The following is a 27784-nucleotide window of genomic DNA, read 5'->3' on the forward strand; positions in this document are numbered from 1 at the left end:
TCATCCTTAGTTGTTGCCTTGTCTCCTTTGTGAGAGGCTATCCACGCTGCCCCTCACATATCCTTGTTCTCTTCTTCATTCTATCCGTCTTTCCCAGGTGTACCTTCATTCCTGAGACATGTCCTGCTACTCCCAGTGTGTGCCATGCCGGCCCTGCGGCCCGACCCCTCTGGCCAGCAGCTGCAATGAGCCCTGTGTCAGGCAGTGCCAGAACTCCAACGTTGTCATCGAGCCCTCTCCCGTGGTGGTGACCCTGCCCGGACCCATCCTCAGCTCCTTCCCGCAGAACACCGTCGTGGGCTCCTCCACCTCCGCTGCTGTTGGCAGCATCCTCAGCTCTGAGGGCGTGCCCATCACGTCGGGGGGCTTGGACTTGTCCAGCTTGGGCAGCCGCTACTGTGGCAGAAGGTGCCCGCCCTGCTAAAGCCGCTGGCCGTGGTCCTGCAGAAATTCTTTCGTAAGCCACGATCATGATGCAGGATCAAGAAGGAATTTTCAAGCCCCTGCTTTCAGAATACGTGACAAGCCTCAGCTACTCTAGGAAATACTGACAGGAAGAGGCAATCCCGGGCTTTCTGACAACCCGGCTCGTGTCTCAGCTTCCATTCCTTAAGCCACCTACCTATCTCTGTCTCCACTTTTTGTATTATATTTTTTTCCTATGATCCTCTGATATGCGAGGTTCCCCAGAACTAGTCCATACCCTGCTATAATGTAAGGCACATTTTCTGCATGAAATCAAACGTGGGATCATGTAAAACTTGTACTGTGGAGCCTCTGCTCGAAGTAATCCCATTTTCCTATGTAAACATTCATTAAATATTTCTGCATTTTACTTTATGTCTTTCATATTCTCTTCCACCGTGTGTGGCCTTCAGAGCTGCCCACATAGAATGGCTTTGCTCCTGACAGGTATAGGATGAATGTTGATGGAGATCCTTCTCCTTTCTCGGTAAAATGAGAGGTTGACACATACTGTAAAACCTCCTCTCTTCAAGTTTGCCCCTGCAGCTGAAGAAGACATTCCTGGAAATGGTAGAGAAAGCAGTTATTGGGCTTTGACTGTAGCGTTCATGCCTACAACTGCCCCCACTGGTGCTGTAATGAAAGAACACAGCCTCTGCAGCACTCACAGGAAAAGCTCTGACTGTGTGGGAGGCCACGGGCAGAAGCAACCCTGCAGGCTCTAAGGAACAGGACTCCTACTGCTCTCATATGTACTCCACTGGGGAATCACAATAGAGTAGGAGATGGAATAGAACTGTGGGGATGTCTTTCTGTAGTCCAACAAAGGTTGTTTTAACAGTTTTACCAGCCTGGCTACCTGCAACACAGCTGTGTCTGATTGACATTGGCCTCAAAGAGTGTCTGCTATGGGTGCCATGCTCATTTTTCTCGAGAACTCAGGGAGATGCACCCTGGTCAGGATGGAGTTTGGCGGCCATGCAGGCAGCGCCCCCTGCGGGCCCGGACGGCACTGTGCCCCCGCCCCGCCCCAAGCGGTTCGTGCCCGGCCGCAGCCCCGGCTTCGCTTCCCGTGTGCCCACGGCGCAGTAATACACGGCCGCGTCGCCGAGCCGGGGCCGGGCGAGCCACAGGGCGCTGGAGCGGCGGTCTGCCGACACAAACACCTGCCCCTCCGGGTCCGGCACCTGCTTGGAGCCTCTAACGGCGCTGACGAGGAATGCGGGTCCTCGGCCCGGGAGCTGTCGGTACCAGTAGATGTAATCATAAGACTGGATGTTGGGGTGTGAGCAAGTGATGTTGATGCCGATGCCCTCGCTGGTCTCTGCCGACGGCTCCTGCTGCACCTGGGCTCTGCTCACAGCCACTGCCGAGAAGAAAAGAAGCAGCAAACTCACAAAATCCATTTGCCTCAGCAGAAATTTCAGGCCAGAAGAGAAAGAGGCAGAATGTTAGAAAGAGGCAGGACAGACAGAAGCGAGAGCGGCCCCGGTCACCCTCAGACCCCCTCAGCCCCGCAGTCCATCCCCGCCGGCGGCAGCCCCGCGCACCCAGGAGCACCGCGGCCAGCCCCGCCAGCCCCGCGGCCCGGCACTGCCGCATCCCGCCGCCCGCGCCACGCTGCCCCCGCCAGCCCCGGCTCTGCTCCGCCCGCGGCGCCTCCTCCCCGTTGACACCGCCAGCTCCGCCCCGGGGCTGCTCCAAACCACCTCGCTGTCGTTAGGATGTCACGTCTTGGCATCTAAATACATCTGCTTCAAAACACATCGTTGAGGAAGGAGTGATTGGAGTACAGTTGGTCGGTAGTTCCCTGAGTTCCCTTTCTCAGTCCTTCTAAATGTTTCTGATTTATGTTGTTTTTTCCTAGGTACGACCACCATCCCTCAACTGTCATGATCCTTGAAAGATGGCAGAGAGATGTATCAAAACGACATCACCCTATCAATCACCGTTGGATGCAACCCAGATCATTTCAAAGGCACAAGTATGTCCAACTGGATTAAGTTCTCCATTAGATTTTCTTACTTTATAGGGACTGCTTCTTCACTCCCATGAATTCTGTGAATGAAGCTCAGGGGCCTCGTTGGTCTGTCTGAAAGAATTATCTTGGAAATGGATGAGAAAGAAGCATTCATTATATTATTCATTCACTTCTCACTACTTCTGGCATCTCATGGTCCAATGGAATTATAATCTTCTTTGCTTCCTTTTTGCTGCTACAATAGAGTTAGGGAGAGTTTTCCCTCTGTTCTTTGCAGCAAGTTTTCATCTCAGGCTGACTTGTGGTGTTTTTGACTGCCTCCCTGCATGGGCAGCAATGTCTCAGGGTTGCTCACACTTAGTCTGCCCCATACCAAATTTAGAACTCTCCAGAATTCCTGATTTCCATCCATACTGCCCATCCAGCATTTGTTGGGATGGTCTGGAAGGCACATCCTGTGAGGAGAGCCTAAGGACATGTGGCTTGTCCAGTTTGGAGAACACAAAGCTTAGAGGCAGCCTCATTGCTCTCTACAACTTCATGAAGAGGGAAAACAGAGTGGAGGTGCCCATCTTTTCTCACTGGTTACTGGACATGTGGGGGTAATGGCACAAAACTGCACTAGGAGATGTTCAGGCCAGATAGTAGTGATACTCGAAATCAGTTGATCATGAAACACTCTAAGATTCAAACTGGAGTATTAGAAAGCAGGCATTCTTTATTTTCAGTGCCGGATGAATGGGGGATATGCTCCACCTATGATGCACATGTTGCACAAAAGATCCTCAGCTTATATGCATTATTTATATTACACATGCAAATGTTTTCCTGTACAGAACAGAGATATTCCACACTTTCTCATAAAGTCATTAACATAGGGTTCTGCCTCCTTGTACACATTCTCCACAGCATTTTTGTGGTGGTGGTCCCACAACCCTCTGGGTGATGTCAGTACTCTTCCTCACTGTGTTCACTACATGAACCCCACATTCAACAATGGTCAATTAGCTACTTGCCTTCATCACACAATAATTGCATTCAGAATATTAGTTGAATCGAAGTAGAGCTTCCCATATCTACTCCATTCAAGATGTTAGGTATATCACTGTTATCTAGTTGGTACAGGGGCACAGATTAGGACTGTTTTCTAAACAAACTCCAGGGTATCCATCAAGAAGCATTAGAAAGTGGAACAATATTGCCACAACTGGCATCACTAGGAAAAAATAGTTTAACATGAAGTTGGTCAGACATTGGATCAGGCTTCCTTGAGATGCCTGATGCCATGATGCCCCATGCTTCTCAGGGTTGACAGACATTTTGATAATGCTTTCATTAATATGCTTTTCCTTGTGGTTAGCACTAATGACGTTAGACTGTTGAATCTCATGATATGTGACGATGCCTTTCAGTTCCTCTCCTCTCTATTAGCTCTGTTAGCAGGAAGACAGAGATTAACAGAATCTATTGGAATCTTGAAGTGCGCCTGATGTGACCAGGACAGGTATTGCTCCGTGGAACACACAAGTCACGCAAACACTCACCTCCTCATGCACACACATGTGGAATCATGCAAACCTCTATACCCACAGGCAACTGCATAAATCCAGCACGCAGGCTCTAGTTATTTCATTGTAATGGCTTACTAAGCATGCTGATATCCGTTGCCTTTGCTGGATTCTTCCAGCACGTGAACTGAGTGTTCTGCCCACACTGATGTGTGCTGCCTCTAAACACTTGGGCCTTTCTTCCGGTCACACTAAAGATGCCTTCCATGAGCAATGGGAGTGACATAAATCAGGATGCAAAAAGTAGCAGCACAGGAAACCAGCACACAGTCTATGCCAATAGCTGGGATGTTTTGCATTCAAGAGGTTCTTGTCATAAAATAATCACTGCTGCAAGAGATGCCTCTGGAAATGGGTCAGCTTGGGTCCATTATAAAAGCCAGCCCAGCTCCTTGCTCTCTCAGCCACTTCTCTCACCTCCTTCTGGGGAACCAGGTGAGTGTGAAGCCCCTTCTTCTTCTCTTCATTCTCCAAACAGAGTTCTGAGCTCAGTGGAACTCTCAGCTGCTATTAGCTCTATTCCGTGCCTGACTCTGCTTAACATGAGATAGGGAAGTGGGGAGAATGCTTGTATCCCCATGTATCCCCATGTCCTGCTTCCTTCCTGCTCTCCCCAAACAGGTGCACCTCCATTCCTGAGACATGTCCTGCTGTGACCAGTGCGTGCCATGCCGGCCCTGCGGCCCGACCCCTCTGGCCAGCAGCTGCAATGAGCCCTGTGTCAGGCAGTGCCAGAACTCCAACGTTGTCATCGAGCCCTCTCCCGTGGTGGTGACCCTGCCCGGACCCATCCTCAGCTCCTTCCCGCAGAACACCGTCGTGGGCTCCTCCACCTCCGCTGCTGTTGGCAGCATCCTCAGAGGTGAGGGCGTGCCCATCACGTCAGGGGGCTTGGACCTCTCCTGCATTTCCAACCGCTACTGTGGCAGAAGGTTCCTCATCTTCTACTCTTTCCTCTCTTGCCCTTGTATTCCCTTCTTTTGAATTTATAATTCCCATAGCCACCCTTGGTGATATGGGACTGACAGATGGATGTATTTTGGAATCTTCACCATGGAGGATTTTTGGCAGCTCTGGTGCTGCCTGCAAAACAGGTCCTTGTGGAAGAAAACTCATTTCCCTCTTCAGAGTCATTAATGTTACCTGCATCTCAGCCTCAGCCTCCATGTGATCCTTTTCATGGTGGCCTCAAGTTGCTAGGAATGAAGGGCAGCTCTGGTCTGCAGATAGGAGCCTTTCATCATGTGGAAAGTATTCATGTGGAAGAATTACTACAAGAAAACCATGCATCATCTCCTGTGCTCCTTCTAAATCTGAGATTTCCACAAATCTGAGCTTAGGGAAGGAAGTTCTTACTGAAGCAGTGCAACACTTCATTCTCCAGAAAAGGCCACATCTGGCAAGGTTCACCCTGTAGGGAATTTGGGCAAAAGACACATAGAATCATAGAATCACAAAGTTGGAAAGGACCTACAAGATCATCTAGTCCAACCATCCTCCCATTACCATTGCTACCACAAGCCACTAAAACATATCTTCTAACTCCTCATCGAGACGCCTCTTGAACACTGACAAGGACAGTGAGTCCACCACCTTTTTGGGCAGGCCACTCAAGTGCCTGACCACTTTTGGGAGAAAAAGTTTTTCCTTATGTCTAATCTAAACCTCCTCTGGTACAACTTCCATTTCTTCAGGTCCTGTTTGTTTCCTGGCAGAAAAGGCCAAACCCCCTCCTCATTACAACCTCCCTTCAGGAAGTTGCAGAGTGCAATGAGATCTCCCCTGAGTCTCCTCATCTCCAGACTAAACAATCCCAGCTCCCTCAGTAGCTCCTCATAAGACCTGTGCTCCAGACCCCTCACCAGTTTTGTTGCCCTTCCCTGGGCCCCAGAACTGAACACAATACTCAAGATGCAGCCTCACTAATGCTAAGTACAGGGGGAGAAACAGAACAGTGAAGCTATCCGGACATGCATGCAATCAGGTGAGTTTCAGACCACCTGCTTAAAGCCCTCAGTGCACAGCAGAGCACACAAATCACAGTGCAGCATGTGTTCTCTGCACAGCCCATGCAAAAACTGGGTTGTCCAGGAGTGCACATGGAGAGGAGTTCCCGGTCAGGGTCCCTTTCATCACTTTTCATTCCTCCCAAGCCACAGACATCGGTCTCTTCTGGAAGAGGATGCTGACCTGCAGATCTCTGTGCGCACAGGGGAAGCAGCGCTGCCAGGGGAGAGCTGAGGGCCCCTTCCCCAGAGCTCCGCCTCCAACAGACACAGCCCCTCCCTCACTGGGGCTGTTGCACGGCCAAGGAAGCTCCCTGCACCAGGGTGTCCTGCACAGCACAGAGGTACAAGGCGCTGTCAGACAGCTGGACTTCTGCCAGCTGCAGGAGGCTGTTTTTCCCGGTGGTGTTCAGCCCCGTGGTGAAACGGCCGTTGTGCTTGGAGCCTGCTGCTGCCTGGTATGTGACCAGCTGGGGGACTTGGCCTTTCTTCTGCTGGTACCAAAACAAGCCATTCAAGTAAGATGTCTGGTAAGTGCAGGTGGTCTGGAAGGTGTTTTTCTCCTCCACTGTGACCTGTCCTTCTTGCTGGCTGACAATGGTCTGCCCCATGGCATCTGGAAGAAGAAAGCAAAGGTGAGCAGCTCTGCAGGGAAGGTTCCAGCTGCCAACACGTAATGGATACAAAACAGTGGGAGAGAAGGCTCCCTGTCCTTTGTCCAGCAGAAAGGTGTTGATTCTAGGGCATAAGAAGGTGGTTTCGGAAGAGCTCTGAGCTTGTGGGCCAGAGCAGATCTTGTGCTTTGCCCCTGCTGAGAGGAACAGGGAACAGCCTGTCGTGGCTGTGGAGGGTGAGGGACCCATGGAGGTATTGGGAAAAGATGCATTGTGTTTCTCCAGCCCTGTCAACGTAAAGGGTTCCTAAGTTCCTCACTGTACACAAAGCTGAACTGAAGGGTGGCAAGTGTGATCTGTGGCTGTGCTGACAACCAGGAGAACACAGAAGACCACAGCCCAGATGCATCAGTCAGTATCCCCTTAATACTGATGGTATGAGATGTTTAATGTCCGTGTTGTGACTTTGACAAGATCTCCTTCTTTCTACTGGTAAGGCTGAAATGTGGGACTGCAGGGATGGCTGCCATCTCTAGAGGTGGCAGCAGATGGGCCTGAAGAGAAAGGCAGAGAGAGAGAGAGAAGGGAAAAGAAAAGCAGGAGAGGATTCTGAGTTCTCTCTTCTCCATTTTCCCAACAGCAGCAGTATCTTGAGAGAACTGGTGCAACATCACAACAGTCAGTCAGAAATTGCCCAAGGTTTACTTTTACTCCGGAGCTGTTTGCCACAAATCCCTGGTGAGGCTGGTGAGCACTTTGTGGAGAGAAGATGGATGCCTTGATTATAAGCCAGCACTTACCCAGCAGTTGTCCCAGGAAGGCAGTGAGGACGAGAGAGCTGCGGTGCATGCTGAGACCCAGCCTCCTGTTTGCTGAGTGAGAAAGAGGCAGAAAACCACCTCCCAGCCCCAAGATGACAGAGCTGCAGGAAATGACTCTGCTGGCTCCACAGGCAGGGCACTCACTGCCATAGCAACACCCACAGGTAACAACACCATTTCTCTTATAAGCCCTAAGCTCAGAGCCAAGCCCTGTTCCTCCTCTCTGCCTAATCAGGACTGCAGTTCCCCAGTGGAAGCACACACCTTCACCCATTAGATTCGCATGCACTTCCACATTCATGCACCCCATTAATGTTAGCATGGGCCCTCAGCACAGCTAATAGCTTTGTGTGGAGCCTGGCTTCTCTGGAGCAGAGTGATCATCCCGGCAGGGGTACTGACTTGAACTTTTTGTCCGTCCTCCCCCCTTGCTTCTCCCCGTTCCCTCATTTCCCACACCTTTGAGCCTTCCCCCTTCCTAAGCCTTCCTTAAAAGTTTTGCACACTCCCACTGGACCCTCTCAGACATTCCTTATCTTCATTTTCATCTTTTCACTTGTCACTCACAAAGCTCAGGCTCACCCACTTCAAAGCTACACCTGTAGTTCCCTTGTTGGCCCATCAGTTAGGGGCTGAAGAGTTCTGCTCCCTCTCCTTGGCTCCCTTTTTGCTTAAATATTTGTGCCGTTGCACTCTTTATAACTCCTCCCCCTCACCCTCTCCCCCCCTTTTTTTTGTAATTCCCTTTAAGTTACCAAAGGACTTGATTTACAGCCTTCATGAGCCTGTAGCCCTCACAGCCAACACACTTTACAGTGGCCTCTGCTGAACCCGCTCTTGTTTGCAGGTTCCTTGAGGTGCTGAAGGGTGTCTGTCCTCAGAGAAAACTGAGTGCCTTGAGTCAAAGCTTTGGGGAGAAATCCCATCCTGAGTTCCGGCTTTGAAGTGCCTCTCAGCAGCACCATCAGAAAGTCATGGCATTGAGTTTTCAGCACGGCTGGGATGTTAAATGAAGGAAGAGGGAAAGTGATCAAATGAACAATCAGTTTCAAATGGAACATGTATGCAAATATATATTCAGGCCCGTAGAAACTCCTTCCTGAATGAGTCCATTTCTGCCCTGTCTTTTTCAAAGTGTTTACTATTATTTGCTGTCTCAAATATCTGTGTTCCCTGCAGGACCCCGAGTCCTCCCTCATGGATCTTAGGGTCCATCCCAGCATGAGGACAGACCTGAATTCCACCTCCAGGTGGGATCCAGACCATGGCTTTCTTGTTCCACCCAGGCAGGAATGGTTCATCTCATCCACCTTCCAGTACCTCTTGGAGGTGCTTTTCTCTATGTGCCTCCGTCTCTTTCCCTTCTTCCATTTCTCTCTGTCCCATCTCTCTTTCTGACACATGCCCTGTCCTTACCTCAACCCTGAGGTGGAGTACAACTCTCACACTTCAGATTCTGTATGGGATGCTGTAGAAATGTATTTGGGAATTGCACTGGACATGGGATGTTTAGGGGAAGGAAAACGTTTAGGATTTGATCCTTTGCTCTGTGCTTCTGAAGCCTTTGAACATGGGCTTAAACAGCTGGGTCAGCTGGTGGAGCTAGACAGATTTTCCCTGTGACCATCTGGATCTCAGAGCCTCTTTCCAGAGGCATCGTTCCACCTCTCGCTAACCTCAGACATTCAACTGCTTAGAATAATGTTGCACAACTCTCTGAGTCGATCCATCCTGCAGTATGAACCTGGCATCTCTTGGGGTTGCAGTGCACCTACTCCAAGTTCTTATCTGATCACCTCATCCGGATTGTAGTCATTGCAGTGTTTATACAGAATAAAGGATTTTCCTCTCTCTGATGCCGCTCTGACAGTGAGGATTCATGGAGTGCACAAGAAGCTTGGAGGAGACACTGTCAGAACAGCTGACCAAACCAACCAAAGACTTTCCATGCCATCTGAGGTTATGCTCAGCAACAAAAGCTGAAGAAGAAAGACAGTGGGGATGTTTGGAGAGATGGTGATCGTCTTCCCAAGAAACTGTTCTGCGTGATGAGCCCTGCTTTCCTGGAAGTGGCTGAACATGTGCCTGCATACATGCCTACTGATTAGACGTAGTGAATGAATTCATTGTTTTGGTTTACTTGCCTGCTTGTCATTGAGCTTGCCTTATATACTGTCTCAGCCCATGAGTTCTTGGTCTTGCATTCACCTTTCCTTATTCTCTCCTCCATCCCACCCAGCGACCCTGAGGCTGTGTGGAGCTGAGTTGTCCATGGGGGTTTAATTAAAAAGTGGTCCTGGACCTCACCTCCAAAGACCCCGAATCCTGTCACACAAGCATGGTCTTAAAACAGAGCCACAGTGGGGACCACTCGAAGGTGTCTGTGATCTCGACATGCCGTGCTCATGAAGGTGCGCAGCTGGAATCCCTTACTCTGGGGGATGCCGAGCAGTGCGAGGGACACGTTCCATGTCAGCAATGGCAGCTCGGGCGGGGCCGGGAGGGAGGAGCGGCAGCGCCCCCTGCGGGCCCGGACGGCACTGTGCCCCCGCCCCGCCCAAAGCGGTTCGTGCCCGGCCGCAGCCCCGGTTTCGCTCCCCGTGCTACCAACGCGCAGTAATACACCGCCGCGTCCCCGTATCGGGGCCGGGCGAGCCACAGGGCGCTGGAGCGGCGGTCTGCCGATACCCACAGACGCCCCTCCGGGTCCGGCACCTCTTTGTAGCCTTTAAAAGCGTTCACGAGGAATGTGGGTCCTCGGCCCGGAAGCTGACGGTACAAGTAGATAACCTCGTTGGACTGTACGTTGGGGTGTGAGCAGGTGATGTTGATGCCGATGCCCTCGCTGGTCTCTGCCGCCGGCTCCTGCTGCACCTGAGCTCTGCTCACAGCCACTGACGAGTAGATGAGAACAAGCACACTCAGAAAATCCATTTTCTCCAACAGAAATTTCATGCAGGAGGAGAGAGAGGTGCACGAGTTCGAAAAGAAGCCAATGGTCCAGAGGCGAGCGCGGCCCCGGCCCCCCGCAGCCCCCGCAGTCCGGCCCTGCCGGCGGCAGCCCCGCGCACCCAGGAGCACCGCGGCCAGCCCCGCCAGCCCCGCGGCCCGGCACTGCCGCATCCCGCCGCTCCGCCGCCCGGGCCGCGCCGCGCCGCGCTGCCCCCGCCAGCCCCGGCTCTGCTCCGCCCGCGGCGCCTCCTCCCCGCCGCCGCCGCCAGCTCCGCCCCGGGGCTGCGCCCTGCGCCGGCGTCACTCGGGCTTGCTCCGGGCTGCGAGTGCTGGGCGCCCGTGTGCGGGTAGCGGGGTTTGGGCTCTGTGCGTCCTGCAGCGTAGCCCGGGCACTGCGGCGTAGGCGGGCAACTGAGGAACGGCTGCGGAAGATCCTTTGGCTTTCGCAGCCATTCCTCAGATGACAGGGGAAACCAGTCGCCCGCCTCCAGCGTCCCCAGCGAGCCAAGAGCACAGAGAGACGGGACGAGACGGTTCGTGGAGCGCAACGCTTCTGAACCCTGTTCGCCCGGCTGTGCCCGGAGCTGCCACTGTTCCGTAAACCCGTCAGCGGGAACGGGTCGTGTGCTGCTGCCCGGGAACGCGGCGCCCCGAGAGCTCCCCGAGCCCCGCGTCCCGCAGGCTGCTGCTGCCCATGGTGCTGATGTCGCCGCTCGAGGAGCTGAAGAAAGGCCGGCAGCGGTGCTGGGATGTGTGACTGGGTTTAGTGGGCACGAGTGTTTGAATTCACGGGAGAAACAAACAGGGAGCCTATAGGCATGGTTATAGAGACCCAATAGTCTCAAACGGAACCAGATATGTGCGCGGATCTCAGAGACTTTCTGACCCTTTAATGAAGATTCAGACAATCCACCCCCACCCTCATCTATCTGCACACAGCCTCTTACCAACGATTCCACTCCATTTCAACAGGCTCAAGCTCACATCTCTCACTCTTGGCTGTATGCCAGATTGGTCATAGGGATAAAACCCTCCCTAGTCACACTTTTTTTGGGTGCCAAGACCTGCCCCTATTCCACTGGAGGCACAGTGACCCCCCTTGTTACAGCAGATGAATGTCATTCAGCAGAGATTCTGGCGAAATGTCATTGCACGACACTGTCCTAAGTGCGTTCCTGATGTTGTATGGTACCCGGTCAGACTGTGATTAAAAGGGAATTGTAGTGGGAGCCCTACTGCAGTCTTAGAAGCAATTGACATTTGCTAGACAAGTCTGCTCTGTTTGTTGAGCCTTGCATTTAGGAACATAGAAGCCCTTCCCTTATTCCAGTCAAAATGCAATTCTTGTAGACCTGAAGATCCCAAAAGCTGGCCTGGGATTGTGCTGGCTGCTCCCCCTCTGTGGGGCAAGCAGATAGGTTTTCGGTAGAATCTCTTCAGTAAATGATGGGCACAAATTTCTGTCAGCTCCTGGTTACTGCCTGCACTGACAGGGTTCTCTCAAAGTGAGATCATTTCTCTCTTCAGACTCCTTACAGTTGTTTGCATCCCAACATTTGCCTCCACATAATCCAATTTTGTGGTAGTCTCGGGTAGCCAAGGAAGAAAGGGCAATCTTTGTTGTGAGGGGATAAGGTGAGGACATGAAGGGGAACTTTCATCCTCTGGAGAGATGGAAAGATGTGGATTTCATAGATGGTGCACTGAGTGGAGAAGCAAAGGGTTGGATGGTTGCAGACGAGAGGAAGTGTCTACCCTGGCTTCTCTGACAACATGTCCAGTGTCTACCATTACTGTTTTCACTTACTTTTAACTCGATTCTGTTAACAACCCCTTTTCCTCAAAGATCTCTTGTAGTTACACCTACCAAGAGTCTGGACTGATCTACTTTGGATTTTTTGTACCCCTCTTTGATGAAGAAAAAAAGAAATAGACCAGTGACTCCCAGGCAGTTTTATCTGCTGACCAGAAAAATGGAAATGGAACAGTGAAGTCTTCTGGGAGCTGTAGTTTATTCTTCTCTTCTGAGACAGGTAATGGAACTATCAACAATCCATAGAACTACACAATTAACTCTCTAACTCTCAGTGCACTGCATGAGTTTATGATGTGAAATGCTGATAACAGAAATCATAAAACTACAACATCCCCACTGTGCTGAACCAGGCTGACTTCACTTACTTCCTCCAGACTGATCACCACTTGAGCTGAGGCATCGGCCTCACCAATGCAGTTCTGCACTATGAATCTTTGAGCCTTTAATCACAGCACTTCAAAGAATTCTTCATTAGAGAATGGGCATTTTCATAAATCTGGAAATGAAAAGGTAGCACTGCAGGAAACAATAAACCAGCCCACATAATGAGAAGGGGTAGCCTGCATTGAAGATTAGCTAGTCAGAAAATTAGTGCCTGTGTCAACTGTGCCTGTGGACCTGCAGCAGTGAAGGACCACTATAAAAGGCAGCCCAGTTCCCATCTCTGCCATCCACTTTTCCTGCCTTCTCCTCGTTGGAAACCAGGTAAGTGCCTCTTGCCTCAATAGAAATGTTATCAGATAGTGGATCTCCATGCTATGGGAGACCATAGAGGGGATAATGTCTGCTCAGGGGGTGCTTGAGACACTACTTATATGGCTGTAGATTTGTGCACTCAAAGAGAGTCTCTCTGGGTCAGACACGTAATTGTAGGGTCCTGGCATACTGAAGGGATGTGACCTCCTTTCTCAGCATTTACCTTCATCCTTAGTTGTTGTCTTGTCTCCTTTGTGAGAGCCTACCCTGGCTGTCCCTCACATATCCTCGTGCTCTAATTCCTTCTATCCATCTCTCTTAGGTTTACCTCCAGTCCCAAGACATGTCCTGCTACACCCAGTGTGTGCCATGCCGGCCCTGCGGCCCGACCCCTCTGGCCAGCAGCTGCAATGAGCCCTGTGTCAGGCAGTGCCAGAACTCCAACGTTGTCATCGAGCCCTCTCCCGTGGTGGTGACCCTGCCCGGACCCATCCTCAGCTCCTTCCCGCAGAACACCGTCGTGGGCTCCTCCACCTCCGCTGCTGTTGGCAGCATCCTCAGCTCTGAGGGCGTGCCCATCAGCTCGGGGGGCTTGGACTTGTCCGGCTTGGGCAGCCGCTACTGCGGCAGAAGGTACCCGCCCTGCTAAAGCCGCTGGCCGTGGTCCTGCAGAAATTCTTCCATAAGCCACGAACGTGATGCTGGATTAAGAAGGAATCTTCAAGCCCCTGCTTGACTCTATTCGGATATTCTAGGAAATGCTGAGAGCAAGAGGCAATCCCATGCTTTCTCAAAACATGGCTCATGTCTCTTTGTGTTGTCCTCTACTGAACCCTTTATTTCCATTTTCTATTTTTTTCCCTCTCTTCATCTCCTATGGGCTACGAGGCTCCTCAGAACCATTCTGCTCCCTTCCAAAAAGGCAGGCACAAGCCTTGCCTGAGCTCAGACTTGGTTCTGTGTGAATCCTGCACTGTGGAGCCTCTGCTCAGTGTGACTTCATTTTCCTCTGTAAACATTCATTAAAGATTTCTGCATCTCATTTGAGCTTTTGATTTTCCTTTCCACCTTGTATGGCCTTGAGGACTGCCCAGGGAGAATGGCTTTCCTCTTGGTGCTTATAATATGAGTGCATATGGAGACCCTTCTCCATTCCCAGAAGAATGGGAGGCTGTGAAGCAATTCAGCGGGTCTTCTCTTGGGCACTGTTCTTTTCAGCTGTAGGAGAGAAATCCCTGTCTAAGACCGAACAAGTGGTTATAGGTCTTTGACTTGCAGTGTCTCTGCACACAACTGCCCTCTCAGGTAGAGGGCAGAGAGAGAACACAGCCTCTGCAGTGCTCACAGGAAAAGCTGTGACTGTGTGGAAGGCCACGGGAACAAGCAACCCTACAGGTTCTTGTGAACAGTGCTCGGACCGCTCTCATATATGCTGCACTGGGGAAGGACAAGAGAGTAGGAGATGGAATAGAACTGCGGGGATGTCACTCTGATGTCAAACACAGTTTTGCTGTCCTGACCACCTCAAACGCAACTCTGTCTACCCAAAATTGGCTTCAGAGGCTGCTATGGGTGCGGTGTTCATTTCTCTCGAGAACTCAGCGAGGTGCACCCAGGTCAGGATGGAGTTTGGCGGCCATGCAGGCAGCGCCCCCTGCGGGCCCGGACGGCACTGTGCCCCCGCCCCGCCCAAAGCGGTTCGTGCCCGGCCGCAGCCCCGGCTTCGCTTCCCGTGTGCCCACGGCGCAGTAATACACGGCCGCGTCGCCGAGCCGGGGCCGGGCGAGCCACAGGGCGCTGGAACGGCGGTCTGCCGACACCCACAGCCGCCCCTCCGGCTCTGGCACCTCCGTGGATCCTTTAAAAGCGTTCACGACGAATGCGGGTCCTCGGCTTGGGAGCTGACGGTACCAGTGGATGTAGTCGTTGGACAGTATACTGGGGTGTGAGCAGGTGATGTTGATGCCGATGCCTTCTCTGGTCTCTGACGCCGGCTCCTGCTGCACCTGCGCCCTGCTCACAGCCACTGCCGAGAAGAAAAGAAGCAGCAAACTCAAAAAATCCATTTTCTCCCACTGAATTTTCATGTAGGAGCAGAGAGAGGTGCAAGTTGTCGGAGAGAAGCCAGACGGACAGATGAGAGAGCGTCCCCGGCCACCCCCGGCTCCCCTCAGCCCCCGCAGTCCGTCCCCGCCGGCGGCAGCCCCGCGCACCCAGGAGCACCGCGGCCAGCCCCGCCAGCCCCGCGGCCCGGCACTGCCGCATCCCGCCGCTCTGCCGCCAGCTGCCCCCTTCAGAGCCGGCTCTGCTCTGCTCTGCTCGCGGCGCCTCCACCCCGTCGCCGACAGCTCCGCCCCGGGGCCTGTCGGAATCACTTTACTGTCTTTCATATGTCTCATAATGGCATGTAAAGTCATATGCTCCAAAATTCATAGTTGAGGTAATATCGGATGCTGTCTATTTCACCTTCACTTCCCCTTTATTAGTCCTCTTGTTTCTCACTCCTTCCTACCTGCAAAGGCCATCCTTCAGATGTCATGGAATGACATCTGAGAGATGACATAGAGAAGCATCTCCATGACATCACTGAGTCGAAGCCCTTGGATGCATCCAAACCCTTCTCAAGGACACACATGTTCAACTGGATTGAGTGCTCCGTAATGTTTGCTTCCTTTATAGAGAGTAATACATAATTTCCATGGATTCTATGAAAGAATCTTGGGGACCTTGTTGTTCTGACGAATGTCTTCTCATGAAAACAGAGGAAAAAGAAGGGTAAATTATGTTAGACATTTACTTGTAATTGTTTCCCTTTTCTCATGGTCCAATGGATATACACTCTCCTTAGCTTTCTTTTTGCTGCCACAATGGACTTAAGGACACTTTTTTCATTGTTGTTCCCTGGCACGCTGTTCACTAGGCTGAGCTGTGGTGTTTCTGACTGCCTCCCTGCATGGGCAGCAGTGTCTCAGGGTTACTCATGGTTAGTCTGCTAACATTTTGTATTTTTTCTTTTTCAGCTTTTTTTTTTTTTTTCCTTTTCTTCAGCTCAGAGAGGAGCTCTGTGTGACTGCATGCTGGTGTCTCATAATTACGCGTGGATATGAAATGAGCTTGTCTTGTGCTTTGAGGAGTCTGGGTTCAAAGATTAGCCAGCTCTCCAGCAGTTTCCCTTCCAGGGCAGTTTCCATCTTCTGCCACATGGCTTCCTAAGGAGTCCATGATACGCTCTTTGGAAATCCATGATTGCAATTCTGCTTTTGGTCAGTCCTCTCTTAAGATGCACAGACTCATGGTCACTGCAGTGAAGGCTGTCCTTTCTCCATACCATATTCAAGAGTTTCTCCTTGTTTGTGAGGAGGACTTCCAATAGACAGTTTCTTTCAATCACTTCATCAGCTGTCTGGATTATAAATGGTGTCTCCCTTTGATTTCTGAAATCTCCGGAATTCCTGATGTCCAGCCATTCTGCCCTTCCAACACTTACTGGGGTGGTTAAAGTCACTGCTTTCTGGAAGGAGACTCACGTGGAAGAGCTGTGTGGTGTAACACACTGATATGCATATGAGCCTTGGGAGCCCCTCTGCAGCACTAGAGTTGCCATTCCTTTCCAAGGAAATCAAACAGCCAACACTTCAGCAAACTGGAGAATCCTCCATCAAAAGGAGGTGTCTCCTTTAAGTCTCACATAGCTTTTCCTCTTCCTACAATCAAAAGTTTTGACTTCAGCCACTTCTGATGGATCTTATTTGTTCTTCCCAATACTCAGGGGATTATTCCTCTTCTGAAGCAGCATGTCTGTGACTAAAGAAAGAGCATTTTCCTTGTTCCAGGATATCACCATCTTCGAGCCTTAACCATTCTGACTGCTTCTTTCTATAGCCTTGGACTCCACCTGCTGTGCCTTCCTTGTTTTGTGTTGTTCAGGCTCTAATCTTAGACTGGGGATACACTTGTTGTGCACCTGAGCACCTGAGAAGTACAGACATCCTGAAGGGATTTGGGTGTGCATCAGGCTCAACAAGAGCTGACATCGTCCCCTGGCAGCAAAGATGTCCAACTGAATTTTAGAATGCATTTCACACTCCATAGGCTACTGGTCAAAAAAGGTCATTTGGTCACCACAGGTAGCCTTCATGTGTCCCCACCTAGAATATGTTCTGCAGTTCTGGGGTCCAAAACAAAAAAAGTTTGTTAAGGTGTTTAAAGGGTCCAGAAGAGGAAGGCAGCAGAGCCAATAGTGGGGCTGGAAGGCATATCCTGTGAGGAGAGCCTGAGGACATGTGGGTTGTCCAGTTTGGAGAACACAAAGCTTACAGGCGGCCTCATTGCTCTCTACAACTTCCCAAAGATGGAAAGCAGCAAGGGAGGTGCCGGTCTCCCTAATATCTGATGACAGGACATCTGAGGGAATGGGACAAAACTGCTCCAGGAGATTTTCAGGCCAGATTGTAGTGATACTGTATGTTGTTCAATCATGAAGCACCTTAAGATTCAAATTGGAGTGTTAGAAAGCAGAAATTCTTTATTTTTGGTGCTGGATGCATGGTGGATTAACTCCACCTATCATGCATATGTTGAACAAAATATCCTCAGTTTATATTAATTACTTATGTTACATATGCAAATGTTCTCCCATACAGTATAGAGACATTCCATACTTCCCCATAAAATCATTAACATATGATACTTCCTCCTTCCAAAAGTTCAGTTTTTCTGTGGTGGTGGTCCACAATCCTCTGGGTGAAGTCAGTACTCTTTCTGCCTGTGTTCGCTGTTTGAACCCCATATTTATCAATGCTCAGATAGCTCTTGGCCTTTCTTACACAATACTTGCTTACAAAAAATGAGCTGATTCAAAGCAGAACTTCCCTTGTCTACTCAACACAAGCAGTTCAGTATATCATCATTATCTGGTTGGTACAGAGGCACAGATTAGGACTGTTATCTAAACAAACTCCAGGGTATCCATTAAGGAGCATTAGCAGGCTGAACAATATTGCCACAACTGGTATCACTAGGAAAAAAATAGTTTAACATGAGGGTGGTCAAACACTGGATCAAGCTTCCCAGAGATGTGAATGATGCCACATGCCCATCAGCGTTGAGAAACATTTTGATAATGCTTTCATTAATATGCTTTTCCTTGTGGTTAGCACTAATGATGTTAGACTGTTGAATCTCATGATATGTGACGATGCCTTTCAGTTCCTCTCCTCTCTATTAGCTCTGTTAGCAGGAAGACAGAGATTAACAGAATCTATTGGAATTCTGAAGTGCGCCTGATGTGACCAGAACAGGTATTGCTCCGTGGAACACACAAGTCACGCAAACACTCACCTCCTCATGCACACACATATGGAATCATGCAAACCTCTATACCCACAGGCAACTGCATAAATCCAGCACACATGCTCTAGTTATTCATAATGATGGCCTACTAAGCATGCTGATATCCGTTGCCTTTGCTGGATTCTTCCAGCTCGTGAACTGAGTGTTCTGCCCACACTGATGTGTGCTGCCTCTAAACACTTGGGTTTTTCTTCCTGCCACTCAACAGATGCCTTCCAGGAGTAATGGAAGTGACATAAATCAGGATGTGACAAGTAGCAGCACAGGAAACCAACACACCATACCAATAGCCCATACCAATGGGATGTTTTGCATGCAAGAGGTTCTTGTCATAAAATAACCACTGCTGCAAGGGATGACTGTGGAAATGGAGCAGCTTGAGTCCACTATAAAAGACAGCCCATCTCCTTACTCTCTCATCCACTTCTCTTGCCTCCTTCATCTGGGGAATCAGGTGAGTGTGAAGCTCCTTCTTGTTCTCTTCATTCTCCAAACAGAGTTCTGAGCTCAGTGGAACTCTCAGCTGCTATTAGCTCTATTCCGTGCCTGACTCTGCTTATCATGAGAGAGGGAAGTGGGGAGAATGTTTGTCACGGGAGGAGGGTAGGCCTGTAAGGAGATGGCATGTAGGCTAATGTCAAGGCAGTAGCTGCATAGGTCTCAGTGTCTTTCACTGGGCTCTGTCAGGACGAGACCAAGAATCCCTTGGACATCCCTGAACTGTTTTCAACTGCCAGCACTGCATGTACATGGATTCCCTAGTAGTGTGATGTTTGGCTGCTCCTCATGCATCCCCATGTCCTGCTTCCTTCCTGCTCTCCCCAAACAGGTGCACCTCCATTCCTGAGACATGTCCTGCTGTGACCAGTGCCAGCCATGCTGGCCCTGCGGCCCGACCCCTCTGGCCAGCAGCTGCAATGAGCCCTGTGTCAGGCAGTGCCAGAACTCCACCATTGTCATCCAGCCCTCTCCCGTGGTGGTGACCCTGCCCGGACCCATCCTCAGCTCCTTCCCGCAGAACACCGTCGTGGGCTCCTCCACCTCCGCTGCTGTTGGCAGCATCCTCAGAGGTGAGGGCGTGCCCATCACGTCGGGGGGCTTGGACCTCTCCTGCATTTCCAACCGCTACTGTGGCAGAAGGTGCCCCCCCTGCTAAAGGTGCTGGACGGGGCCCCAGACAAGGGCCCCCGGGAATGCTGAACATGGCATTGGTCAGAAAAAGGAATGTGTTGCTGTTTTTGCCATGCAAGGCAAACACGTAGTGGACAGTTTGACATCTCTGTTACCATGGAGAGAGTCCACTGACATTCTTTGTTGGTCACTCTTTCTATCTAATATAATTTTCATGTTTTCCCTGTAGAGATCTCAGTTAGTACCCTCCAAAATGAGCCCTGAGTGATCTATTCACCTCCCTAAAATTCTGGGCTGGGAGTCAGGGTTCTGTGGAAATGCTGCAATAGGAAAGCAGAACAGATTCTTGTCTGTTTCTGCTGCTCACCGCACACAGCGCTCTGATTTGGGCGACATCATTTCTCTCCTCAGACTCATTAAACACTGCTGCATCCCTTAGTGTTTCCTTCTGTTTTGGTGTATTTTTTCCCCACAAATGTAGAGATTGCCAAAGGAGATGGGGATGTCTTTGGTGAGAACGAAAGCTAGGGAGACTCCATCACTCAGGTTATTGGAGGTCAATGCATAATGCTGACATTCATTTCTCAAGCACACTCTCTTGAAGGAGAGGAAGACATTCCTAGCTCTTCAGCTACCACCAATGACCATCCATCCCAGCCTTGATGTGTTTCTCCTCAGTCTTTGAGCATGTCATGTGAATGGAAATCAGGATACATTAAATCTTCAGGAGAGGTTCTCTGTGCACCGGGAAGGCCCACAGAAGACACAAGTCCCACAAAGCCTGGGGAAATCTTTTCCTCTGGCTTTGGGATGAGCAGTGCTGGGGAAGGAGACTCAGAGAAAGGTGTTCTCAAAGGCCTTCAAGAGCTGGGAAGGCATAGTTTCCTTGGGGTTGGCCTTCTGTCTCTATTCTACTTTCCCATCCCTTCCACTCGCCCATCACTGAGGGTACAGGTTCTCTGAGTGGTTCTAGCAGCCTTTCTGCAGAGTTCCTGGCCCTGCCATAATTTTGCTAAGTTGCCTATGGTTGAGTACTTTCACAGGGCATTATTACTACCAGCTACAGAAGGCCATATATTGGAGCCCCCAGTCCCTCTGAACTCAACACTCCCATGGGTGCAGGAAAGCCCAGGATGCCCAAACACTCGTGGCTTCTCGGTGGTGTCATGTCTTCCCCAAGCATAGAACAGTTCTACTCAGGCTCAGGAACTGAAAGGCCTTCATAGTGCCTCAATCCTATGCTTCTCCACTGAAGACTCCGTGCGAGAGCAGGTATCTCCTACTCAACTGGGACATGGCATTGAGAGTGTGACATGTTTCTGCACTCAGCAGGATCACTATACTTCCAATAGTCACGCAGGGCATGCACAGCCCAAACACTGGACTCACACTGGGGTGTCTTCCCCAAGGCACCAAGATCCCTTCATATTCCCTGTGCACCATGGATGAAATAGCCCCTGTTCTCCATGCAGTCTCACTGCTCCCCAAACACACACCTGTCTCTTCATGCATCAGCACACCCTGAGGATCTTTTTTTCTGGGGGCTTTTCTTTCATGCAGATTCTGTGTAATGCCAGCAGCACAGCAATGCAAGGAGAATAACTTCTACATGTTATCAGGATGGCAGCACCTGTTCTCAGGCCAGTGTTTTTGCCAGGCTGTGTTGGCTCAGGTGGGATCACAAGACAAAGCATCAGAACTGAGCCCAACAAAGCCCACTGTAGCCATAAACAATAGCTCTGACCTGGTCCCTGGCCAGGGTTCTCTACACTATAGCACTGTCCTCTCCTCGCTGTATAGCAAGTGATATGTCCCTATGGCCCAACCTACTGCTCTCCTCCTGCCCTGCCAGGCTCCTTGAAGGTCCAGTGCATTCAAGGGATGGAGCTTCCTGGTAGGCTGTGTTTGGATCTGGCCTTGACTTCTGATGAAAGGAATCCATGCTGAGATGGGAGGGACAGGCGAAGAATGCCCTCTGGTGAGTGAAATTAGAGGGAATAGAGAGAACTCTGGAGGTGATGCAGATGTAGGAAACTATCATGAAAAGCACAGCATGAGGATGATGATGACAATAGGAACCATAATCCCTGACGGGATCCCCACAGGCCAGCCCCAGAAGAGGTCCATCATCCCAGTAGAAACTGACAGTGATATTCCTGGTACCCAGCCTGTAGCCAGGCAACAAGGACCATGTTGAGATCCACAGGTACTGATCACTCTCTGCTGTGACAAAGGTGAGGCCAGGGGTAGGAGAGGCATGGACTACAAATAACAGGAGCATGTGACACCTGGGATGGTCTGTTTAGCCCAGGAGAATGCATTCAATCAGAAAAGTCCTGTTCTCCTTTGCCATGGCCCTGCATGGCCATGCATTCAGAAGGAGATGATGCCAGAGTGAGGTCTTAATGCTCAATAAGAGCAGCAGCAGACTTCAAACAGGATGTCTTTTCCTGGCTTACATGGTGTTCTCATGGCCTGTGCTGATCACTGCTGGTATCAATCTCTCTCCATCTCCTCTCTCTTGCACTTGTTCCACAGACACAGGTATAGAAAGATTTTTCCATCCTCCTCCAGGCATTCATTCTGCCATTCTTCATGACCCTTCCTGGAAGTGAGCTACAAATTACAGTCTCTGAAGTACAGATTTTTTCTTGTTCCTGACTTTTTCTCTCTGTCTCATACCTGGCCTAGAAATCCTGGGGCCTCTCAATCCTAACACTCGGAAGAAGCTTCTGTGAGGGAATGGGTGTAACAGAGTCCAGAAAATGAAAAGGCAGCATAAGTGGAAACAGCCACACAGCCCGTATCATTAGCTGGGATGCTTTCCATTCATTGCATGAGCTACAGAGAATGGTGAGTCCTGTGAATGCCCTCTCCAGGCCAAGGGCAGTGCAGAGCCAACATCTTAATAAAAGAAGCATACTCTCTGGATGAAGCCAAGAAACCCTCTTACCCTTCTGAGACATGCCCTGCTATGACCAGGGTCTGCCATACCCATCCTATGGTATGACCTCACCAGCCAACAGCTGCAAGTAACCCTGTGTAAGGCATGGTAAATACCATACCATCATCATTAAAACCCTTGCCATGATTGCAGCCCTGCTTAGCCTCATGCACAGCGCATACCTACAGAACACCTCTGTGAGATCCTCCATCTCTGCAGCAACTGACAGCATTCTCAGCTGTGACGGAGTCTCCATCATGTATGGCTGTTTTGATGTCTCCTGCATTTCCAAACACTACTATGGTAGAAAGTGCCCCCCCATTCTCAATGCTAAGTTCCCCATTTACTACGCTTTTCTCTCTTTCCTTGTATTCCCTTCTTCTGGGTGTATAACTTCCCCATAGCCAACCTGAGTGATACAGGTCTGACAAATGGATGTATTTTAGAATCTTCACCAGCGCGGATGTGCACAGAATATTGGCAGCTCTGGGGCTGCCCACACAATAGCTCCCTGTGGAAGAAAACTCATTCCCATCTTCAGAGCCACTGTTACCTGCATCCCAGCCTCAGCCTCCACAAGACCTTTTTCATGGTGGTCTCAAATTGCTAGGAATGAAGGGCAGCCCTGGACTGTACACGATAATGTGAGGACTCATGGCAGTCTTTCATCTTATGGAAAGCATTCATGTGGAAGAATAGCTACAAGAAAACCATGCATCATCTCCTGTGCTCCTTCTAAAACTGAGATTTCCACACAGAGCTTAGGGAAGGAAGTAATTACTGAAGCAGTGTAACAGCATCATTGGGATCTCCAGAAAGGATGCTTTGGGAAGGTCCACCCTGCAAGGACTTTGGACAAACGTCAGAGAACAAAGAAGCAATCTGGATTCGACTGCAAAGCTCAGGTGGGTTTCAGACCACCTGCTTAAAGCCCTCAGGGCACAGCAGAGCACACAAATCACAGTGCAGCACGTGTCCTCTGCACAGAACGTGCAAAAACTGGGTTGTCCAGGAGTGCACATGGAGAGGAGTTCCAGGTCAGGCTCTCCTTCATCACTTTTCATTCCTCTCAAGCCACAGACATCGGTCTCTTCTGGAAGAGGATGCTGACCTGCAGATCTCTGTGCGCACAGGGGAAGCAGCGCTGCCAGGGGAGAGCTGAGGGCCCCTTCCCCAGAGCTCCGCCTCCAACAGACACAGCCCCTCCCTCACTGGGGCTGTTGCACGGCCAAGGAAGCTCCCTGCACCAGGGTGTCCTGCACAGCACAGAGGTACAAGGCGCTGTCAGACAGCTGGACTTCTGCCAGCTGCAGGAGGCTGTTTTTCCCGGTGGTGTTCAGCCCCGTGGTGAAACGGCCGTTGTGCTTGGAGCCTGCTGCTGCCTGGTATGTGACCAGCTGGGGGGCTTGGCCTTTCTTCTGCTGGTACCAAAACAAGCCATTCAAGTAAGATGTCTGGTAAGTGCAGGTGGTCTGGAAGGTGTTTTTCTCCTCCACTGTGACCTGTCCTTCTTGCTGGCTGACAATGGTCTGCCCCACGGCATCTGGAAGAAGAAAGCAAAGGTGAGCAGCTCTGCAGGGAAGGTTCCAGCTGCCAACATGGAGTGGATACAAAACAGCTGGAGAGAAGGCTCCCTGTCCTTTGTCCAACAGAAAGGTGTTGATTCTAGGGCATAAGAAGGTGGCTTTGAAAGGCGCTCTGAGCTTGTGGGCCAGAGCAGATCTTGTGCTTTGCCCCTGCTGAGAGGAACAGGGAACAGCCTGTCATGGCTGTGGAGGGTGAGGGACCCATGGAGGTATTGGGAAAAGATGCATTGTGTTTCTCCAGCCTTGTCAACATAAAGGGTTCCTAAGTTCCTCACTGTACACAAAGCTGAACTGAAGGGTGACAAGTGTGATCTCTGGCTGTGCTGACAACCAGGAGAACACAGAAGACCGCAGCCCAGATGCATCAGTCAGTATCCCCTTAATGCTGATGGTATGAGATGTTTAATGTCCGTGTTGTGACTTTGACAAGATCTCCTTCTTTCTACTGGTAAGGCTGAAATGTGGGACTGCAGGGATGGCTGCCATCTCTAGAGGTGGCAGCAGATGGGCCTGAAGAGAAAGGCAGAGAGAGAGAGAGAAGGGAAAAGAAAAGCAGGAGAGGATTCTGAGTTCTCTCTTCTTCATTTTCCCTTGTCATTTATAACAGCAGCAGTATCTTGAGAGATCTGGTGCAAAGCTAAAACAGTCAGTCAGTATTTGCCCAAGGTTTATTGTTACTCAGGAGCTTTTTGCCACAAAGCCCCGGTGAGGCTGGTGAGCGCTTCGTGGGGAGAAGATGGAAGCCTTGATTAAAAGCCAGCACTTACCCAGCAGTTGTCCCAGGAAGGCAGTGAAGACGAGAGCTGCGGTGCATGCTGAGACCCAGCCTCCTGTTTGCTGAGTGAGAAAGAGGCAGAAAACCACCTCCCAGCCCCAAGATGACAGAGCTGCAGGAAATGACTCTGCTGGCTCCACAGGCAGGGCACTCACTGCCATAGCAACACCCACAGGTAACAACACCATTTCTCTTATAAGCCCTAAGCTCAGAGCCAAGCCCTGTTCCTCCTTTCTGCCTAATCAGGACTGCCGTTCCCCAGTGGAAGCACACACCTTCACCCACTAACTTCACAAGCACTCCCACAGTCACACAGCCCATCGGTGTGAGCAGGGGTCCTCAGCACATCCAATATCCCTGCCTGGAGCCTGGCTTCTCTTTCCCAGCATGTGGGTCTCCTCCTTTGCTTGCGATAGGCCAGCCTGCTGTTTGCTGGCCAACAGATGTGTGCAGTCACCCACTCCTCTCACACATATCCCCACACTCTTCCTGATCCCTCAGATATTACTGTAGGAATCAAATTTGTTTCTGCATTAGAATTGGATAATATTTTTTTTATTTCATTATCTCCACTGTCCTAGTTGTTTCTGGGAGTCTTTCTACTTAACTTGGGAAAGATCTCGGATAGTTTACATCACTTATCTTCTAGACGAACCTTCCCAGGAATGCACGGTCTGTATATAGGTGTATATATGTATATTTGGTCACACGCATTGCAAGAAGATCCTGCACGAGATTGATCAAACCAGAGAACAAGTCATGGCATGCCCATGGAAGCACCTGAAGAGACATCAGGAGGCCTGGCATCAACTCCCCTCCGCCCCCCCCCCCCGAACTAAGACATATAAACTGTGATGAGATCATGAACCTGAAGAACCCAGCCAATGGGGAAACAGAGCAGGGGGGTGGGTAAAGGGGGAAACAAGGTACAAAAAGCTATCACTGTGTCCTTAGGGGTGCCTTAAGGGCCTTTAGGGGATGCCTGAAACTGCAATTGCGAATAAAATCTGCTTTTATCAGAGATACCATCCTGACAACAATTATTTGGATATTTCCAACATTACCATGGGATCTCAGCATACCGAATCTCCACTCCCAGGCTTTGTGTTTCCTTACCCACCTCTCTCCCAGACCTGAATACTCTTTCCTCCCAGTCACTGGTTTAATCCTGATGTGCTGTGCATGCTGTTTCGGTTGCTGGCTCACAGATCTCTCCTGCACACCAGTCTCTGCATCTACTGGCCTACACCTTGGGGTGCTCCCACAGGAGAAAGGGAACACAGTTTAAGTGCTGCACAGACAAGTCAGCTTATTAAAGAGACAGGTTGGGCAGTGATGCTCAGGCATAGGGCTCATCCCAGTAGGTGTACTGACTTGAAATTTGTGTCCTCTCTGCTCTGCACTGCATCCCCTTGTTCCTTCCTACAATCCTTTCTGTCACACCTTTGACCTTTCCCTAAACATTCATTAAAACATCTGCATTTTATGTCATATATGTATATGTCCATCAGTTAGGAGCTGAAGAGTTCTGGACCTCCTTCCTGTCTCCCTTTTTGATTACTGATTGTGGTCATTCTGTGCTTTGTTTATCGGTTTCCTCCTAAATAGCCCTTCTCTTTAAGCTGAATAGTGATTTGATCCACAGATGAGGCAGTAGCCCTCACAGGAAACACAGCTTACAGTGGCCTTTGCTGAAACTGCACCTCACTGCCAGAGGCCCTGAATCCCCTCACACAGTCTCGTCACAGAATCTCGTAGTCTGAGAATAGAACTACTGTGGGGATCGCTTGAAAGTGTCTGTGACCTCGACATGCCGTGCTCGTGAAGGTGTGCAGCTGGAACGTCTCACTGCGAAGGATGCCGAGCAGTGCGAGGGACACGTTCCATGTCAGCAATGGCAGCTCGGACGGGGCCGGGAGGGAGGAGCGGCAGCGCCCCCTGCGGGCCCGGACGGCACTGTGCCCCCGCCCCGCCCAAAGCGGTTTGTGCCCGGCCGCAGCCCCGGCTTCGCTCCCCGTGGGTTCACGGCGCAGTAATACACGGCCGCGTCGCCGAGCCGGGGCCGGGCGAGCCACAGGGCGCTGGAGCGGCGGTCTGCCGACATAAACACCTGCCCCTCCGGGTCCCGCACGTTCTTCGACTCCTTCAAGGCACTCGCGATGAATGCGGGTCCTCGGCCAGGGAGCTGACGGTACCAGTGGATGTAGTCGTTGGACTGTATGCTGGGGTGTGAGCAGGTGATGTTGATGCCGGTGCCCTCGCTGGTCTCTACGGACGGCTCCTGCTGCACCTGAGCTCTGCTCACAGTCGCTGCGGGGAAGAAAAGAAGATCCAACTCAGAAAATTCAATTGCTCCAACAGAAAATGTCAGATCAGATCCAAAGCAGGTGGAAAAGCGACTGAGAGGAAAAGGCTGTGCAGGATGCAGCAGTGTAGGAAGGGGATTCGCAGTGAACGCAGCAGTTCAGAAAGAAAGGGAAGAGGGGTGGAAAAGGTGGACAGAGATCTCTGGAGACAGCCGGAATGAATGCAGCTGAGAGGGGTTGGGGCACGAGATTGGAAAGAACTCGGACGGCCAGAGGCGTGCGCGGCTCCGGCCCCCGCTGCCCCCTCCCTCAGTCCATCCCCGCCGGCGGCAGCCCCGCGCACCCAGGAGCACCGCGGCCAGCCCCGCCAGCCCCGCGGCCCGGCACTGCCGCATCCCGCCGCTCCGCCGCCCGCATGCCGACGCGCTTCCCCTTCCAGCCCCGGTTCTGTTCCGCCCGCGGCGCCTCCTCCCCGCCGCCGCCAGCTCCGCCCGAAGGGGCTGCGCCCTGCGCCGGCGTCACTCGGGCTTGCTCCGGGATGCGGGTGCTGGGCGCCTGTGTGCGGGTAGCGGGGTTTGGGCTCTGCGTGTCCTGCAGCGTAGGCGGAGAGCTGAGGAACTGCTGCGAAAACCCCTTCAGTACAGGAGAAAGCAGCTGCTCGCCTTCGGTGTCCCCAGCGAGTGGGGCAAGCGGTATCACAGACGGGACTGGAATGGTCGGTGAGTGTAACGCGGCCGAGACCTGTTCCCCCCGCTGTGCCTGGTGATGCCG

At 51.2% G+C, this 27784-nt stretch overlaps 7 pseudogenes and 2 gene segments (V, D, J or C); 3 read left to right on the top strand and 6 right to left on the bottom strand.

Moving 5' to 3' along the window:
• The first annotated feature begins 100 nt into the window (after nt 1–100).
• LOC116241844 (feather keratin Cos1-1/Cos1-3/Cos2-1 pseudogene) lies at nt 101–424 on the top strand (annotated as a pseudogene).
• A 979-nt stretch (nt 425–1403) lies between these two features.
• LOC149914858 (T cell receptor alpha variable 4 pseudogene) lies at nt 1404–2082 on the bottom strand (annotated as a pseudogene). The gene is made up of 2 exons (XR_016459949.1): nt 2016–2082; nt 1404–1831 (listed from the first exon to the last, which is right to left on the bottom strand). The product of XR_016459949.1 is annotated as a T cell receptor alpha variable 4 pseudogene (transcript).
• Nucleotides 2083–6301: 4219 nt separating this feature from the next.
• Nucleotides 6302–7483, bottom strand: LOC116238940 (T cell receptor alpha variable 1-2 pseudogene; annotated as a pseudogene).
• A 1083-nt stretch (nt 7484–8566) lies between these two features.
• LOC149914859 (T cell receptor alpha variable 26-2-like) lies at nt 8567–10497 on the bottom strand (annotated as a pseudogene).
• Nucleotides 10498–12422: 1925 nt separating this feature from the next.
• On the top strand, nt 12423–13821 carry LOC116238942 (feather keratin Cos1-1/Cos1-3/Cos2-1-like; annotated as a pseudogene). Its single transcript, XR_016459955.1, has 2 exons — nt 12423–12928; nt 13242–13821. The product of XR_016459955.1 is annotated as a feather keratin Cos1-1/Cos1-3/Cos2-1-like (transcript).
• Nucleotides 13822–14517: 696 nt separating this feature from the next.
• On the bottom strand, nt 14518–15238 carry LOC116238933 (T cell receptor alpha variable 4-like). The segment is given in 2 exon segments: nt 14518–14945; nt 15133–15238. Coding segments are annotated over 2 exon segments (480 nt in total).
• A 3339-nt stretch (nt 15239–18577) lies between these two features.
• On the top strand, nt 18578–19427 carry LOC149914860 (feather keratin Cos1-1/Cos1-3/Cos2-1 pseudogene; annotated as a pseudogene).
• Nucleotides 19428–22272: 2845 nt separating this feature from the next.
• On the bottom strand, nt 22273–25234 carry LOC149914861 (T cell receptor alpha variable 1-2-like). The segment is given in 2 exon segments: nt 22273–23889; nt 24700–25234. Coding segments are annotated over 2 exon segments (531 nt in total).
• A 38-nt stretch (nt 25235–25272) lies between these two features.
• Nucleotides 25273–27422, bottom strand: LOC116238926 (immunoglobulin lambda variable 3-21-like; annotated as a pseudogene). Its single transcript, XR_016460049.1, has 2 exons — nt 27357–27422; nt 25273–27017 (listed from the first exon to the last, which is right to left on the bottom strand). The product of XR_016460049.1 is annotated as an immunoglobulin lambda variable 3-21-like (transcript).
• Nucleotides 27423–27784: the final 362 nt, after the last annotated feature.

This window comes from Phasianus colchicus, chromosome 26 (genome assembly GCF_987193195.1).
Source record: "Phasianus colchicus chromosome 26, bPhaCol1.hap1.1, whole genome shotgun sequence".
Taxonomy (NCBI): Eukaryota; Metazoa; Chordata; class Aves; order Galliformes; family Phasianidae; genus Phasianus; species Phasianus colchicus.